Source organism: Athalia rosae, chromosome 2 (genome assembly GCF_917208135.1).
Source record: "Athalia rosae chromosome 2, iyAthRosa1.1, whole genome shotgun sequence".
Classification (NCBI taxonomy): domain Eukaryota; kingdom Metazoa; phylum Arthropoda; class Insecta; order Hymenoptera; family Athaliidae; genus Athalia; species Athalia rosae.
In genome coordinates, this window is record NC_064027.1 from 29625803 (window position 1) to 29643004 (window position 17202).

Below are 17202 nucleotides of genomic sequence, written 5' to 3' on the forward strand. Positions count from 1 at the left end.
TTCGCTACTCGCTCGACTATGGCATGCCCTTGAATTTTGGAAACGAAATTAAAGTTCGATTATTTTTTTTCTCGTTAGGCAAAAATAGAAGGTATTTTAATTACATACTTGATCGGTTACTTTTTTCTATTTCTTCGCCACCCCGTACATCGTAGCAAAGATATTTAATATACATACAGAGAGACGGAATACTTTAGCAGAGTCGAGCAGACGCGCACCGGAATATCTAAATAACAAGTTGAACGTTAAAATCGACTAAGCAATCGCTCCTCGGGATGCAAACCATACTTTGTTCTGTAAATTGCTTCGGGACATTCGTCGGTTTGCTGCATAAATGAGCAATTTCGACGGGCTCGTAGTTCGGATGGTTTTCCAAAAGAATTCCGTCTCATTTTTTCTACGCTCAACGACCAGCTCAGACTTCGCGCGTACACGCAACGATTTCTCTCCTTCTATTTTCAATCTTTTTTTTTTTATTTTGGACTCAATAAATTATTTTACTACATCTTCCTCAAAATACATATGATACGTATAATCATAACACTCGACGGTTTGAATTTCTTGATTAAAAATGATCGTCCAGTTTGGTTACTCTCCTCTTCGTGACGGGGATTAGAGATGATTGGTGCGATATTTACAGGCGCTTTCATGATCTTTTGGCGGGAATCGGGAGTTCGTTCGCCTCAGTTCTCGGTGTTCAAATTCCTGAAACGAGAATAAGAAAAATGTGAACGAAACGATACAGAGAAAATAGACGAACGAACGAAACGTGATGAATCGCGCGTGTACGTGTCGCTAATTATTCTCTCGGTGAAAGTTAGAAATTAAAATTTTCTGTATAGAATGCGCGCGACATGCACAACGGAATAAATGAATAAATAATACACGAGAGAAGCCATAGGCGCGTGAAACTGTTCGGAACGAAAAATGCCTTTCAAAACGAACGCGATAAGTTCTTATTTACTTTTTGACTTGTTGTGTTTTTTTTGTTTCGTTTGTTTTTTTTTTCTGTTCAGGTGGGGACGGAGCGGGAGGTGAGGGAGAGGTGAACGATCGCGTACCTCCGCACGATTTGATGCACTCCTCTTTGGTACGGAAATTGTTGGAGTTCCCGTAACAACCGCCGTAGTAAAATTTCACGCATGTTTTCTTCTGGGGGTCGTATCCCCATCTGGATATACTGGCTCTGCAGTATCCCCTTTCCATCGGTAGTGCGCAGGTATCTTTCGTCGCGGCCGAAGAATCTGAGGAAATTGATAACGAGAGGATAAAGAAACGCGTGTACAGGTGTGTAGAAATTTTGTCGCTCCGATGATACCAAGGGAACGAGAAGCACTTGGCGATTTCGATCACTCACCTTTTCGCGGTTTGTAATCAGACGGCAAACCATAGACGATCGCGCATACGCCTAAGATTAGGAATAGCGATATGAAAAGCCTCGAATTATTCATGGCTGATTTATGCACTTCCAGAAATATATATATACGTCCTCTCGAGTCTCGTTCCTTTTTCCTCTTCTCGATCACTTTTTCGTTTGTTTGTTTGTTTATTTTATTATTTCTGCAAGGCGCGTTCGGTTGAGGAGCCTCGTGGTACTTTTCTCTCTGATAGCTCGTGCTTCTCGCAATGCTCGGTAACGTGACATGCTCCGCTTATATAGGAGCTACTGGCGAGAGATCTCCTGTACAGAGTATACAGAGACAGCTCATGGTGGGGGCGACCTGGAGGGAAAACCCCCTCGACTCTCTTTCCAAATGGGCTTTCCGACCGACACCGATATAGCTAGATAGCTAAATATTGTACCGCACTTACGTACCTACGTCCGCTGAAAAACCATTCGGTACACGGACGCAGTTATCGAAATGCCGTACACAGTTTTCGCGTACCCGCGGAAATTTTTTTAGACCTTGCCCGGTCCGATTCGATCCCGATCCAGACTAGCAGTTTTGTACGACGTTATTTTGAATGGTTTTCCACCGCGGGCTCAGCGACTCCCAAGTTCGACGTTGGGCCGGATCAGATCCGACGTCGAATTAGTTTTGACCCGATCAGATGCGACCGAATCAAACGGTATCTCGACGAATCTGACCCCCCCGGATTTCCGAATTTCGTAGCGGGTCCGATCGGATCTAATCGGATTCAGCGTGCGTCTGTGCGGATTCGAGTTTCGAAATTCGGATCCGATCGGATCCAATTATGGATTATGAATATCTCCGATACAGCGACAGGCCGCGTATCTCGATGATGATAAAGAAAATTCTGCGTATCGTGAGCGTGCACTTATTGCGTAGTCGCCTATGTTTACGCGACGGCTTCGCGCGACGTTCCGCGCAACCTGGCGTGTTTACCGATGCCAGAAAGAGAGACAGAAACGAACGGAGATAATGCACAAGCGACGTATCTTTTACCAGTTATTAACCAAAGTTGAAACGTACGACGTCGCAAGGTCTGAATAAGGGGCGACGAACTCGCTACCACGTACCGTACACACCTCGTCGTAGGTACAACGCATCGTGTATAACAATTGTGCGAAAGTAAGAGTTCTTCGATCCTTCGAATCTGCTCACGTTTTATTTATTATATCACACGCTGTTATCGGGTATTACAGAATTTTCGTCCGACTGCGATTTGAATTCCAATTAACCCGCGGAGCTGACCCTAGAGTTCCACCTTTTTCTTATTATTATCATTCGATTCTTGAAAAAAATCCAGCGCTGACAATAATTCCAAAATTTATCGTAGTATGTAACTGTTTGTTATTTCTCGTAACGAAGTCACGCTTCTACGCGCGATAATCGGGATATCTTTTTTTCTAACGCCATATTCGTTTTTTCTCCTCTAAATTGAATTATTCATGTACAAACAATGTCGGGAACGAATGACCGTTAAATTATCCGCGGGGATTTCACACATAGAATCCCCTACAGTTATCTCGACCTCATACTATTTCACCCACGTAATGCGAACAACCGTTTGACGAAAGACCGAACAATGCAACGTTCACGTGCACACCTTTTGCGCGTGCGAAATTATACGTTGCGAATTATCCTCTTCTCATGTCGCGTCGCAAGATTAGAATTTGACGTTTTGTTCTACGGTAACGTACGCGTTGATAATTTAGGCAATTTTTTAATTTCATTCGACGAGAAAATATTCGTACGGAAGGTCAAAGGTCAAAGCTGACGCGTATAATACTGTGAGGTGCAAAGTGGTCGCAGATTGATATCGAGACATTGAGATTGTCCGTCAACAGGTGTGGAAAACCTTCGCTAGCCGTACGACGAATCGACGTTTGCCAAATTTGTTGTTAGAAAAAAAAAAAAAAAAAAAAGAAGACAAGTCGCGGTTACCGAACCGTAAGCACGGAGTTTCCTCGGTGACGCAACGTACTCGGATGATTCGTTTTTTCCTTCGTCGTTATCATCTCGAATGCGATCGGAGCATTCGTCGGGAATCCCCGTAAACGGATGCGCAAAAGTGCAGGCAGGTTGACGAGAGGTACGAAATGAATGGCAATAACAACGCAAACGAATCAACCGGGAATGACGTCAGTCTGCGTTAAAGCGCGTGTATAGAAAGTTCTCGATGAGTACGCATGTGGGTACAACGCGAGGCGAATACCGCCTCGCGTCTCCTTCCGATTTGGAAATTCATATCGTCCGTTCATTTTTTCGACAGTTAGATCATATATTTTATCATAATGAAAGCGCGCGATTAAGTTGTGCTCATTTTTCATTTTTTCATTCGGTCGGTTCTTTCGGTGAACGTGATCGCCGACCCGTCGCGCTACGGTGAAAGTCCGGGTGAATAAGTGACGAGAGCCGAACAATAATTACGTGGGTTTGATGCGGGAATAATAAGCGTGGTTTTCGTCATTTTTAACCGGTCGTCGATGCGATTCGTATACCTCGCCAAAATTCAGTTACGACGAATGTCACGTATAGTAACACGGGTCGTCTACCGCGATGTCGAGGAATCGGGCAGCTGGAAAACTCTTTCGTTCTACAACGATCGATCGATGGGTTTATCGAACGATCAAATAGACTCGCGTATCTCTAGACATATTTAAATATTTGACTGCCCTCTCGCGTCGGGACGAACCTTGATCTGCGAATAATAACGAGATAATAGATACGAACAAGCGAGGGAGTGAAAACAACGATTTTGCAATATCTGTCATATATTACGTTCGCGCGAGTGGTACATAAAAATCCAACAGGCGATCGGAGTTTTTCTATTTTTTCTGATCTTCAGTAGGTGTTCAGTCCCACTATCGTCGGGGACTCCAGTCCCAGCGTCTGATCGGCGATGTCCTTCTGATCGTCCTTTTCAGTCCTGGCTGCCTGGTTTTGCCGTTGTCTTTGCTCGGATACTCCGAGGAGCGGGAGAATCGCAGATCCTTCGGATTCCGAAGGCGGAAGGACCGAGGATTTCCGTGCGATCGTCATTTCTCGTTTTTCGACCGGTGGCACGTCGACATCTGGATCGGAATTCGATACATCAGAATTTTTTTCCAATTTTTCTCCTCGAATATCGCCGATTTCTTCGGGTTTTCGCAATTCTTCGATAACATTTTCCACGGCCTCTTTTGCCACTGACAAATTTGCTTCGGAATTATTTTCGGCTTCTGATTCGTTCGATTTTCGAGCCGCCGGAATCTTCGAATCGGCGGCAGCTCCGAGATCCTCTCGATCGCAGTTCGCCGATCCTTTTTCGCTGGGAGAAGAATCATTATCTTTCGAATCGATTTTTGAACGAGTCCTTTCGTCGCCGTCCCGCTTCCTTCTTTTTCCCTCCGTGTCCTCGCCGTCCATTTTTTTATCGATCTTCTTCAGTTTTTCGAACTCTTCTTTCTCCCGCCATCTTCCTCTCATGTCCTTGCCGAAGGCTACTTCTTCGAGTTGTTGCTCGTTCTGGTTTTTCCAGGCCTCCCGTTTGTTCAATAGCATCACTTCGGCATTCACCAGGCTCGGTATCTTCGTATCCGCGTTTCTCTTTTTCTCGTCGGCCTCGGGGTCGACCGAAGGAGCCTGAGGTCCGTCCGCCAGTTTTTTCGTTTCTCCCGAATGTCCGGCATCGTCGAGTTTCCCGGAAATAACGTCAGTCCAGGATCGAGGGTACGAACGTTTCCGATTCGTTTCAATCACCCGATTCGCCTGCATTTTCTCGAATCGATCGTCTCTCCCGTTCTCCCTCTTCCTGATCGTTTTTCGATCGAATCGGTTGGCGAGCTGACCGGTAGAGCTGTAGATCAGGGGTTCCTCGTACCCCGAATCGGTCGGGTTCCAGTCGTCTTCGTACGTATTAGCTACGCGTTTTTTCCTGAGCATCGCGGCGCGACGTATCAATTTCTTGTACGCCGGAGACTCTCTGCCTTTGTGTTTACGGTGATGTGCTTTCTCTTTCTCGCTTTTCCCCTTGCCCTTTTTCCCCTTTTTCTTGTGCTTCGCGTGTTCTCCGTTCTCGCCGTCGTCGGAATGAGGACGTCGGTGATTTTTGTGCTTCCGGTTCTTGTGCTTTCTTCCTTTGGCCGTTCGACGAAACGTCGAACTTCGCGAGTTTCGACGACGTTGGAGATGATAGTGGCTCAGCGCTGCTCAAAAGAGAAAATTACCAAATTTTTCCACTTTTCGCAAAACAATTTTACAAATCATTTTTCTTTTTCGCTTATTTTCCGACCTTTGGACGGCCGGTCGATGCCGAAGGTCGCGTTGCTCAGTCTCAGTATACTCGGGGCGTTCACCAACGGAGATATCGTCGATTGTCTCGGGCCTTTGTTCGGAACCGCGTTCTGATACTGCAAAATGTTACCTTCGCCGGCCATTAACGCTCCCTGGGGTTGCCCTCCTTCGACTTGTTTAGACTCTATATATTTCAGCAGAAGTTCCAATTGCCTGACCTGCGATTAGATTCCATTAGGATTTTGTTCGAGGGGCATTTATTCGACGATCGATGTCGACGTTCTCACCAAATAATCGTGGACCGTTTGGACCTTCGTTTTTTCTTTGTCCGTAAGGGCGTTGTACTCGTTGATGAGGCCCTTCAGGAGTCTGACTTTCTTGTAAAGCTCGTCGATGTCGGCCTCGTCGTAATCGCCATTTTCGAACAAGAATTTGTCTTCACGATGGGGATTCCCGTCGCGGTCGTGCACCAGGGGCAGAGATGGGACCTGGCGTATCAAAATTGTCCGTTCTCTCGTCGGTTCGTTACAAGGTTGATTCGTTTTCATCATTTCTTACCTGGTCGGTTTGCCTGTCGTCGTCCTCGACGCCCAATATCCACTGGAGAAATTCTTTCATGTCCGGCGGGAGGGAGGCGCAGGTTTTCCTCTGAACTTCGTCGAGTATCAGCCGCCCCAGGAGCTCCATCACTCTCCTCATCATACCCTCGGTCTGCTTCACCTGGGGAAATGACAAAGACGCTCGTTATACCGACTATTATATTCAATTAAACGATTCGAATCACCACCTCATCCTCGTCCAGTCCTTGACGATAAATTTTATCGCTGGCCACGGCATCCTCGGACTTATGTTTACGGTAAAGTCCCGGACCGAGGGCGAGCTTCAACGCGTCATTTTTCTGAACCTGCAGATTACCGCTGTGAATATTTCGTTCTTATTTTTTGTGTCACTTTATCAATTTTTTTTTTTCAGAATAGTTTTTATTTACTTGATCGAATATTCTCTCCACTATTTTACCGGCCAATTCGCCGTGGAGTGCCAAATCCATTTGCGAGTCATCTTCCATATTGTCCACGGCTAAAAGGACCTTGAATTTTTTCTTCTGACTCGCATCTTCGCGTTGCGGTTCCTTGAATGATAATGTCAGTTGTAACCTACCTATTTACGCACGTTTCGCATTTGTGTACATATTCAACCTTGAATCATCGACCTACTGTTGAATCTCCGCCATTTTTTTCACGCGAATGTTTTTCCTCCGGATGATTTTGCTCGTCGGCAGCCGTGGCTTCGAACTGACTATTGCCCGGGGCGGTTTTTTCCATGGGTAGTTTACGGTAGCCCGTAGATATCTCGGATAATTTTTTTTTCTCCTTGACGCGCTGCAGGAAAGAAGCACCCTGACCTTGACGAATCGGGTGCGACTTTTGCGCGCTTTTTAGCATCGTATTTTTGGCGGATCCGCTACCGGATTCCTCGTCATTGCTGTACCGCCTCGAATAGGATTCCTTGGTGATTTGGCCTTGCGAGCTTTCCGTCTCTCGATTCATAGCTGCGTCGTTTTTGTTGGTGAATTTTTTCTCGTTACCGTTCCGCAGCGAATGACGTAAATCGTCAGCCGCGTCTTCTTTGGCGTTGATTCTCTTCCAGTCGTGATCCGAGTTACGTCCCTGATGGAATTTTTGCAAATTCGTGGGCCTTCCACCAGCCCATTTCTTCCCTAAATTCCGTCGAAAGTTTTCATCCCTCCCATTTTCGTTTTTCACGCGGGGATTCAGACGCGTTGAAAATCTGGAGAAAGGGTTGGCATCGGATACGTCGTTGGTCGGCATTTTGTCCCACGATTTTCCGCTCTCCTTGACCGTTTTCGATCGCACCGTTTCTCCAGATTTTGAATCACCGTTGTCCCGATTTTCGCCGTTTACGCTTCGAATTTCGCGCTCGTGTACCTCGTCGTTTAACCGCTGTTTCTGGACAGACGGAACATTGTTCTCCCACTCCTCGACGTTGGTCAGACCCCGTTTCTCTTCGTCCGTCCGATCCTTGTCGTTTTGGCTGGACGTCGCTGCGATTTTTTCGGAATCATCCGTCGTCGTTTTTTCCTCGGGCGTCGCGACGCTCCTCTCCTTCGTTCGACGCTCCTTTTTTTCCCCTAATTCATCGTCCGAAACTGTCCGCTTATCCCTGAGGTACTTTTCCACCGGCCTTTCCCCGACTTCCTTGTCGCGAATCGCCTCGTCGATTTCGTCCTCCGTTGAAACCGATTGCAAATTTCTCCCGACGCGATACCGCCGCCGAGGAGTCTTCCCAACGTCACTTCCGCTCGCCTGTTCGTCGAAGTATTTCAACTCCCTTCCGAATCTCATGTACGTGTCGTCCTCGTCGAAATCCGCGGCCATCGCCTCCGGGTCTACGAACGACTCGTGGACGACATCCGCGAGGTTCAACGACAAGTCCTTGCCGCGGTTCCCCCGATCCACCCCCGATACTTTCAACCCTTGAGAATTTTCGATCGGGTTCCGCGCCACCTGGAACGTTAGTTATTCCTTTTTTGGTAAACTCGGGTCACCGAATGACCTCTAACGACTAACGACGCTTTTCGAACCGTGTACTCACTTTGATCACTTTCCACTCCGTCGTCGTTTTTCCCGACAGACTCGGGTCGGTGATTTTCTCCTCGTCGGGGTTGCTCTGCTCCATACCGCCCTTGAACATGTCGTCTGTTATCTTTAGGGCGAGGTAGTCGCTACCGGAATTCGATTGGGACCGGCACGGTGGTTTCTTCGGACATTCTTGAACTCGGGGATCGGAAGCGGGAGCGGGCGGCGCGATTAAGAGGTAAGCTTTTCCTCCCGCGGGAGCCAACCGGTTCCTCCGAGGTCCGCTGCGGTCAAGCATAGTTGGCAATGAATCTATGACAGACCCAAGTATCGACTAAAGAGATTTTCAAGAGCCCGTCCAAGTCCAGGTGGCTGAATATTACCTTCGGCAAGTCTGGCTTCTCGGTGCCGATACAACGACGAAGAACGAGCGGTATCGAAATTCGATGCGTCTTTTGAACGGAGCGATTTCTCTTCGAATTCGTTTTGGGGGGATGAAAGAGCGCCCTGAACACCATTATCTTCCTCTTCTATCCTGGTGCAGATCGAACAGGTGTTAATTTTCATTTACCACCGCCCCGGGGGGTGGGGGCGAGTCTTCTATTTTTCTTACCTGGCCGAATCGCCGTAACGCCAACCGCTACGCGATTCCGTTTTCTTGTCGACGCTGTAAGTCCGCGCGGGTTCAAGTCCGTCGGAATCCTCCTCTTCGGGTCTTTGTTCCAAACCGGATCGGGAGCGATCGCCGAAACCTTCGTACTTCCAGCTGTCGTACTCGCCCTCGCGATTTCTGTCGTCGTACCTGCGGAAACATTTCGCGATCCTAGATTACAAAAAACTGTTTTTCGCGAGCCCGTCACCCGACCTCGTGTCCTCCTTCATCGAATCGGGTTTCTCTTCGTCGTTTTTTGTGTTCGTCGACGATTTTGTACCCAAAATTTCGTCGATTGATTCCGGGTCAATTTTCCCATGCACGTTTACGCTGTACTCCAAAGGATCTTTCGACTCGTCCTTCCCCTCGACGTTTTCGACGCTTTTCAAACGATCTGCAGAATCTTCGTTTTCGCGGTAACGACCATCCGGAACTCCCCTCAGTTCGGATTCCCGACTATCCGATTCCGCCGGTGGCGCTGGCCTGTTTTTTGCGCCAAAAAAATGATCATGAAAAAAGCCAAAACGCTTCAATTTTTTATATCTCCAACGACTACCGATCGCGACGGTCGTTCCTGTCGTCCGAATTTCGTCCGACACCCTCGACACCCTCGTCCTCCGCTTTCGATCCGGGTATCGAGTTCTCCGGTATGATTTCGTTGGGTGATGGTTTTTCGGTGTTCGACGTCGGTTGGTCGAGGTTCGCGTCGGATATGAATTCCTGTTTCGGAGGTTTGCAGTTCGTCTGCGCGCGGAGTGTTTCCTGTCTCAATTCCTCCGCGGCGTTCTCGTCCTTCTTCAGCATCGGTTCTTGCGCATCGTTCGAGGGGGTGGTCGTCGTCGCTGAGGGATCTCCGCCACCTTGAAAATACCCCGAAGTGGAGTGAACCGGAAACTGCGCCGTAATTAAAATCGCACCTTGATCGCCCGGAGGGGTCTGATCGCCGGACATTTGTTTCTGGTCGTAGTCCAACGCCGCGGAATCGCGGTCCGAATTCCCGTTCGCGTTAACGTCGCTGTTGTAGTCGTAGTACTCGATATTCTCAGGATCAGTTTCGCGAACTTCTCGCTTCACGTGGGTCAGTTTTCCCTTCCCTCTGTCGTCCAGCTTCTGCTTGATCAGCATATTTATCCGGTCCCTCATCGGGTCCCTCTCTCTGTCCTGCCGTTGAGGACCTTCGGGAACTCGCGCCGAGCGGCCTCGAACTTCGAAATCTGCACAAAATGAGGACGGACGATCTCATCGGGCGAATTGATACGAACGCTGCAACCTACGGTCCCTACCTCCGTCGTCGGCTTCCCCTTCCTCGTTCAGGGCGACGCGAAGCGGATCTTCGTCCGGAGAATTTTCTCGCGCGTTCGCAGCACTTTTCGATGACCGCGCTCCAGATCTCGCCGTTTTTGAGAGATCGGCGAACTTTCTCGGGCTCTTTTTGAATTTTTCTAATCTGTGATCCAGGGAATCCGCTGCCTTATTTCCTCGCGCGTCCTTCGACGACCTCTTGGCGAACTTCGAGTTCCGTCTTTTACTCGACATCGAATCCCGACTCGCTGCCGGGCTGTCGATTAAATTCGCGGGACGCTGCACCGATCTCGTCGCGTCGTCCTTCTGATCCCAAGCGGAGTCCCTTCGACCGTCGCGAATTTCGGAATCTTTCGAGTCCGTTTCACGCTCCACATCGCCGGATAACCATAAAAGTTTGCGCTGCGATCCTCCGCGATTCGTCGAAGGATCTTCTCCACTTCGTGCGGTATCGGAGTCGAGGCCGTTTTCGTTAAAAAATAATTCGCTCTCGACTTCTATCGGCTCCACTATTTTTCCATTCGTTCCCAGAGAATCCACGTTCTTCGGTAACTCTTCATTGACGTTTGTGACATTTTCAAAATTTCTGCTCTCCTTAGTCGTCTCCGAACCTGACGCGTGACTCTCATTCTCCACCTTTGCTCTTTGTTCCTCGATATCCTTTTGTTCCTTACCGTAATTCGCGGATAATTTAGGCACCGCGTCGTCCGTTGGTTCGGATTTTTCCACCTCTTTCGTCTCCTCAACATTCGCATCTGGGTTCTCATCGCTTTGCTTGTTTTTCAGAATCTCTTTCGATCGGGCGTGGACATTTTCTTCCAAAATAATTTCGTCGGCCGACGATCCATTCGGCTCTCGTTTATCTCCTTTATCGCACGATTCGACCTTCTTAACCGAGGATCTTTCTCCATCCGTTGACGTTAGCGGGGCATCCGCCCTCGTATTTCCGGTCTCTACAGAATTTTCAACTCCCGTGGATTTTTCCCCCTCGGATATTAACGCCGCGCGGTTATCGTCGACCGATTTTTTAACATCCTCGCCGTGTTCCGACGATCGTTCCGTATTATTTCCATCCTTTGCTTCGGCTGCGCTCAACATTACCGAATCGTTATCATTTTTAGTCGCGTTCGCTGCTAGGCTCCCGTTCCTCTCGCTTTCGTCATTCCCACCGACCGCACCAATCTTATCTGGCCCCTCACCAATCTCTTTTATTTCTTCGACGTTCTCTTCGTATCCGCTGCGTTTTTCACGACCGTGATCCTCCGCGTCGTGGTATCCGTACCCCACGGAAAAATCAGGGGATGACTCCCCAAACCCCGATCTCCTGTAGACTCTGACGTTCGCCGTTTTACCCGCGTCGTCCGTTTCATTAGCCTCGTATTCTCCGCTCGCACTTTTCACTACCCGCAACGGATAATCGAACCCTGATTTCTCCGGATCGGGATCCTCCTCCGCCTCTTCGTCGTCCGATTCTTCGCCGTCGTCGTCGCGTCTCCGGAAGTCGAATATATCGGCCGCCGATCTCGGATCGTCCCGCCAGCTCGCCCCTAAGAACAACGACGACGCTCGTACTCGAGGTCGGAAAAATTTCGCGAAAGGGAGAGGAGAGGAGCGACGGAAAAAAGGGAGGAAAAAAAAACCTGAAGAAAGTCCCGCCCCGGCTCTCGAGTACGATCGACCGCGGCTGTCTCTTTCGTGTTCCCCTTTGGCGCGTCCTTCCTTTCTTCCCGAGATCTCCTCGACGTGGCGTTCCCGATCTCGAGAGGCTTCCCTTTCGTTCGCCGCCTCCGCGTTCCCCTCACTTTCGCCGAGACTCCTGCTCAGCTCCAGAACGGTCCTTTTCAAGGACTCTAACGTCGGGGTGCCGGATTCCGCGTCCCCGTCCCCCCGATTTTCCCCAATTTTATTCAACCCACCGGGAGACTCGTCTCCGCGACGGCTCCTGGACCAACCGTTCCGCGGGACCTCCTCGTCCGCGTCGTCGGACTCGAACCAGCCGTCCGGCACCTGGATTCCTTCTTCCATCGTCCAGTCCCTCAACGTCGAATCATCGATCGCAGGGTAATCGTCGTTCAACGGTGATTCCTGAAGGTAGCGACGTGCGGACGGAGTGTACTCAGATTCCGCACGACCCTCGGGATCCACGTGATCCAGAAATCTTTCCGAACGAAAATCGTAACGGTGCCCATAAGCCCCGTCGCGTCGTTGGTAACGTGGAGTTCTACGGATTTTGCAAAAGAAAGAAAGAAAAAGAAAAAAAAAAAAAAAGAAAAGGAAACGAGGTGAGCACTTTCCAACGAGCGCATAATCGGAAGACGTTTCATTCGCTACCCCCCCCCCCCCCCCCCCCCCCCCGCCGGTGATCAATGATCTCACTTATCCTGCGATTCTTTTTTTCTGACCGCTTCATCGATCCATTTGAGTTCGTCTTTGGCTCGCAGTACATTCTCCAAGAACGAATTCAACGCCGGACTGTTCTCCTCGTTGTTTTCGTTCGGATTGTTTCGATTCTCCGTCCCGTAGCGAGTACCCCCGGATTCCTGTCGAGGAGAAGGTAAGGTGAAACGAAAAGGGATGCGAGAGAAAAACGAAAAAAAAAACAAACACATCAACGAATCTCATGAATTTGGATTGGGGACATTCTTTCCCTCCTCTCCAATTATAAAATTCTAATTTATTGTGATTATTTAATTGCCACACTTTGCGCATAGGAGAGTACGATAATAACAAAGCACTTCATCAGCGTGCTCTAGGACCTTCCGGGCTGAAATATTCGCGGTAATAAACAGAGCGTACAGGAGGTACGGAGTCGCAGTTTTCCAGCGGGAAACGTTCCGCTCCTGAGGCACGCGCGCGTGGCTTGTAGTCCTTTATCGCGGTCCTTTCCTTTCGCGGTCCTTGCGCGAGACACGGCAAGACAATGGTATATCTGCATAGGGCGCTGTTATTAAAAATCCACTCCCTCTCTATCCTTCGTGGCTGAAGTGGCCCCTGGCAATCTGCATCTCATTCCCGCGGGCTCTCGCGGTGTGGCCCACCGCCATGGGTACCTATAGCTGTATGTGCGTGTGTGTGTGTGTGTGTCTGTGTGTGTGCGTGCATATGGTACGGACATTTTTATACAACTTTCACGTCTACGTGGGCTTTCGATGTAAGCGAACCCGCGTATATACGTATATTTGTATTACAGTTGGGAGAGGAACGACTGTCGAGAACCGTAACGAACGCGGCGAGGAACGGGAAGTCAAAAATCGGAGTCAGAAAAAAAAAAACAAAAAAAAACTACGGAACTTCGAAATCGAAAGGACGCGGCGACGGAGGGAAACGAGCGCGAAGATCTCGGAACAATTCACAATCGGTCGAGAGAGACGTTCCATTTTTTAATCATTCGTTGATCAATTGAAGGGAAATGGGAGAAGAACCGGGAGAGAAAATGGCCAATTGTGCGGGACGTCGTTTTTTTTTACGCGGTGGCCGTCCGTCGTTGCAACGTCGTCTGGTCGGTCGTGTAATTACCGCGTAGCCGACGCGTGATGGCAAAAAAGTGGAGGGCGAGGAAACTTACTTCGATCCAGATAAGAGCGTTGCAGGATGTACGCGATACCGTGAACACGTTCGCACGCGTAATTAGTTTACACGAGAAATAAAAAGGCGCGTTGTACGATTAAACGTGATTAATTAAGGAATTATAATCGATGAATTAATTAGCGTGTAAGTGGTTAATTGGAATGATGCGGACGTAACGGGAATTTTTTTTTCAGATGAACGGAAATCTGGCGGCGAAGGAACAGCGGAGGCGAAGAAATAAGTGAAATACATATATATTGAGCTGTACGGCGGAGTTGACGGATCGGGATGATGAATTCGAAAGAAGTTTTAATATCGGGGCAGCATTAATTTCTTTTGGAAGTCGGTTTTAGTATACACGTGTACATCCGCGTACACGCGGTAGTCGTAGATTCGGTATTCAAGCTCCCGCGTTCCACACAGCATCGGGGGATCATCTCAAGCGTTTTCTCCTCATGGCTTGAATGACAAAATGACAAAGAGGAAGGTAGACGGGCGGTGAGGTGGTGGTCGCCCTGGGCTCGCGCTATTGCCATTTCTATATATCCGCGAAACGAACTATGCGAACTGTCTGCATCTGCAGGAAAGCCCCGAACCTCGGCGCCCCCTAAAAGCGGCGGGACTTTACCCGCGCAACGTGGAAGGAGAACGAGAAAAAAAAAAAAAAAAAAAACAAAAAAAAACGGGGGAAAAAAGGAAGAAGAGAAGGAGAGAGAACAAGACCGTGATTGATTGTGCTCGCCGCAGTTTTGGCTGCAGCTCCCCCCGCCCCCCTTATATTCGCCCCGGGAAAATATGATCGGTGTGCGATGTACGAGAAATAAGGAAAACCCGGTAGCGAGAAATTGATGAAAATTTCAACTTACCTCGTTACTTCCTGTTCCAGGATCGTTATTTTTCGCACCGTTCGATTCCCGAATGGTTTTCACCGATTCCGGACCCTTCGGAGAACCGCGTGAGTCGTTGCCGAGTCGACGATCGTCGGATCCCGTCGAGGTTGCGGATGAGAATATCGCGAGCGTTAGAACGATTAGGGCGGTCGAAACGGAGAAATCCCATCGTCGATGCGTCCAACTCATCGATCGCCTCTTCATCTCACTGTTCCGATCCGGAAAACATTTTAACGAAAATAATTTTCATTAGATCTTTCGACTCTCGATCTTTCCTTATTTCGGTTTCCCACGCTCGAGGGAATCCTTGCCCGATCACAATGGCTTCTTTACGTTCCCGTGTGCCACGTACAACGTACGTACGTACAGGTGCAAATGTTTGCTGCAGCTATCGTTCGGCAGTTCGGTTCACTCAGCATATTCAGCGAGCTCGGAACGCTCTTCGTTTATACAGCGGAGTGAACCCGCTCGGTTTTTACCAGTCGTAATTTACGCCCTCGCCATTTGGTAACAGGGAAATTAAAAACGTCCGATATCGCATAAAATGTAATAGTCGATTATATGAAACGAAAGATTAAGTACCCGCCGCCAGAATCACCGTCTGAATTGTAATAGATTGAACGATGAAATTCTCATACCTATATACGTTTCACGCCAGATATCGAAAACTGCACCGTTGTAATATTTTCATCAAAACCAAAAAAACCAAAGTCTAATTTTCGAGGAAGCACGAGGATTTCGCCTCTCATTCTCGTTCTTTTTTTCTCACCGTGTTTCGTTTGCCGCGTACAATCATCGAGGGTGAAACGAGGTAGATAACGACGAGGTGAACGAGGAAGATAAAAATTTGAAAAAGCACCAACGTTTGAAAGAAAAAGAAAAAAAAGAAAAGAAAAAGAGAACGAAAAAATCAGAAATAAGACACAGGGAAACGAGAGTTTTTTTTGAAGCTAGGTAAAGCTGACAACGTTTTGTTGTCTGAACGACGATTGCAAATAAAATGCAGGGAAGAGGGCTAGGAAAGGGGGACTGGGAACGGGAACGGGAACGGGAACGGGAACGGGAACGGGAACGGGTGGTGCATAATGCCTCGCATAAGAGCCATTAGGTTATTAAAAAGGCGGCGCAATGAAAAAGGGTTTGAGGGGATGGACCGGCAGCGAGCGGTTGTTGAGGAGAGCGGGTAACAAAGGCGGAAAATTAGCCATGATAACTCGACGTTCCGATGCGGAATGAACGAGACACGACGACGACGACGTCGCGTCGACGACGACGACCACGAAAAATTCGTACCGACTACCCGGAATCTCTGCGAGAAAATCGCGAGTCGAAAAAGAAAGCTGGTAGCGTTATAGATAAACACGAGATTACCGCAGCCGAAACCGTACGACCTTGGAGAGTCCGGAGTAAACATTGACGGCGAAACGAAACGTGTAATACACGTAGTATACGCATGGGTTTGTTATCGTAGAAACCGATGTAGCCGGAAAGAATCCGACAGACCGCGACGCGACGACAGCCACTTTATAAAATAACAGAGCCAATTACGGGGCTGCCGTTTTCCGCTTTTTCGTCGTGGTATTTTTGGTATCTTTCGGATGACATTAGGGTTAAATAACGTTTGACTAATTTACCTGATGGAAATGCAGCGTCGTTGATCAATTCCATGTATAAAAATATCTTCCCGCTCCTGTTTACTCGATAATAAATTGTATTTCTTTCGTATAAAAATTAATAAAATCGCCAACAGTCCATTTCCGTATAATTGACGTACGTTTATACGGTTGACAGATTTTCTGTATAAAATTGACGGCCGATAGAAATTATACTGTTTTTTAGGCGTGTGGAAATATCGCGAATCTGCATAGCCAACTTTGTCAATAATTTGCAATCACAGTTGCCGCGAATAAATGAAATTTTGAAATTTGAATTTCGATTGGGCACACGTACGATAAACGTATCTCAGTTAGTGTATGAACTTTCCAAGCAATATGCCTTAGCTCTATAAACTGCAATAAGTAAGGGATTATTCGATCCGGTTACGAGGCTTACAGCCCTCGCCAAATACTCCGAGACCTACATACATATATACACGTAACGGTCTACAGTTTAACTCTGAACTCGAGAGAGAGAGAGAGAGAAGTCACGGTGTTTTAATTGCTCGTATACCTAAAATATAGGTCTCGAACCGAGCGAATTAGGTGTCGAATTCACCCTACGGAAACCTAATGACCACCGAATAATCAGCAACAAAATAAAAGGTACAAGAGTCTTTTTTTTTTTCAGAATCCTCCAAATCGCGGAATTTTGGATTTCCAAATTACCGCGGAGGCGTTCTCCTTGGAAATTGTTTCCTCTTTCTCGACGTTAAAAAATCGATGTTGGTGAAAGGGAGGAGAGAGAGAGAGAGAGAGAGAGTGGATAAAAAAGGTGGATGAAAAAAGACCCGAACATCCGTGAGTTGTTGTTTTTTTTTTTTTTTATTTTTTTTTTTTGTAATCGGAATAACGTAG

General features: G+C 48.0%; 3 protein-coding genes across 3 annotated transcripts; all 3 read right to left on the reverse strand.

Annotated features, from left to right (window-relative positions):
* Positions 1-450: 450 nt before the first annotated feature.
* Positions 451-1634, reverse strand: LOC105692507 (kappaPI-actitoxin-Avd3b-like). The gene is made up of 3 exons (XM_012411737.3): positions 1358-1634; positions 1062-1244; positions 451-705 (listed from the first exon to the last, which is right to left on the reverse strand). Exons 1-3 carry the CDS (start codon positions 1449-1451, stop codon positions 698-700), a joined length of 285 nt encoding a protein of 94 aa, XP_012267160.2. The 5' UTR covers positions 1452-1634; the 3' UTR covers positions 451-697.
* A 2546-nt stretch (positions 1635-4180) lies between these two features.
* Positions 4181-10158, reverse strand: LOC125499842. Its single transcript, XM_048649665.1, has 10 exons — positions 9848-10158; positions 8892-9790; positions 8295-8808; positions 6896-8206; positions 6670-6810; positions 6469-6585; positions 6240-6401; positions 5969-6169; positions 5680-5899; positions 4181-5593 (listed from the first exon to the last, which is right to left on the reverse strand). The coding sequence occupies exons 3-10, from the start codon at positions 8574-8576 to the stop codon at positions 4251-4253; spliced, it is 3777 nt and encodes a 1258-aa protein (XP_048505622.1). The 5' UTR covers positions 8577-8808; positions 8892-9790; positions 9848-10158; the 3' UTR covers positions 4181-4250.
* LOC125499777 lies at positions 8591-16870 on the reverse strand. Its single transcript, XM_048649220.1, has 8 exons — positions 14666-16870; positions 12609-12772; positions 11873-12390; positions 10205-11779; positions 9487-10144; positions 9144-9413; positions 8892-9080; positions 8591-8813 (listed from the first exon to the last, which is right to left on the reverse strand). The coding sequence occupies exons 1-8, from the start codon at positions 14891-14893 to the stop codon at positions 8591-8593; spliced, it is 3825 nt and encodes a 1274-aa protein (XP_048505177.1). The 5' UTR covers positions 14894-16870.
* Positions 16871-17202: the final 332 nt, after the last annotated feature.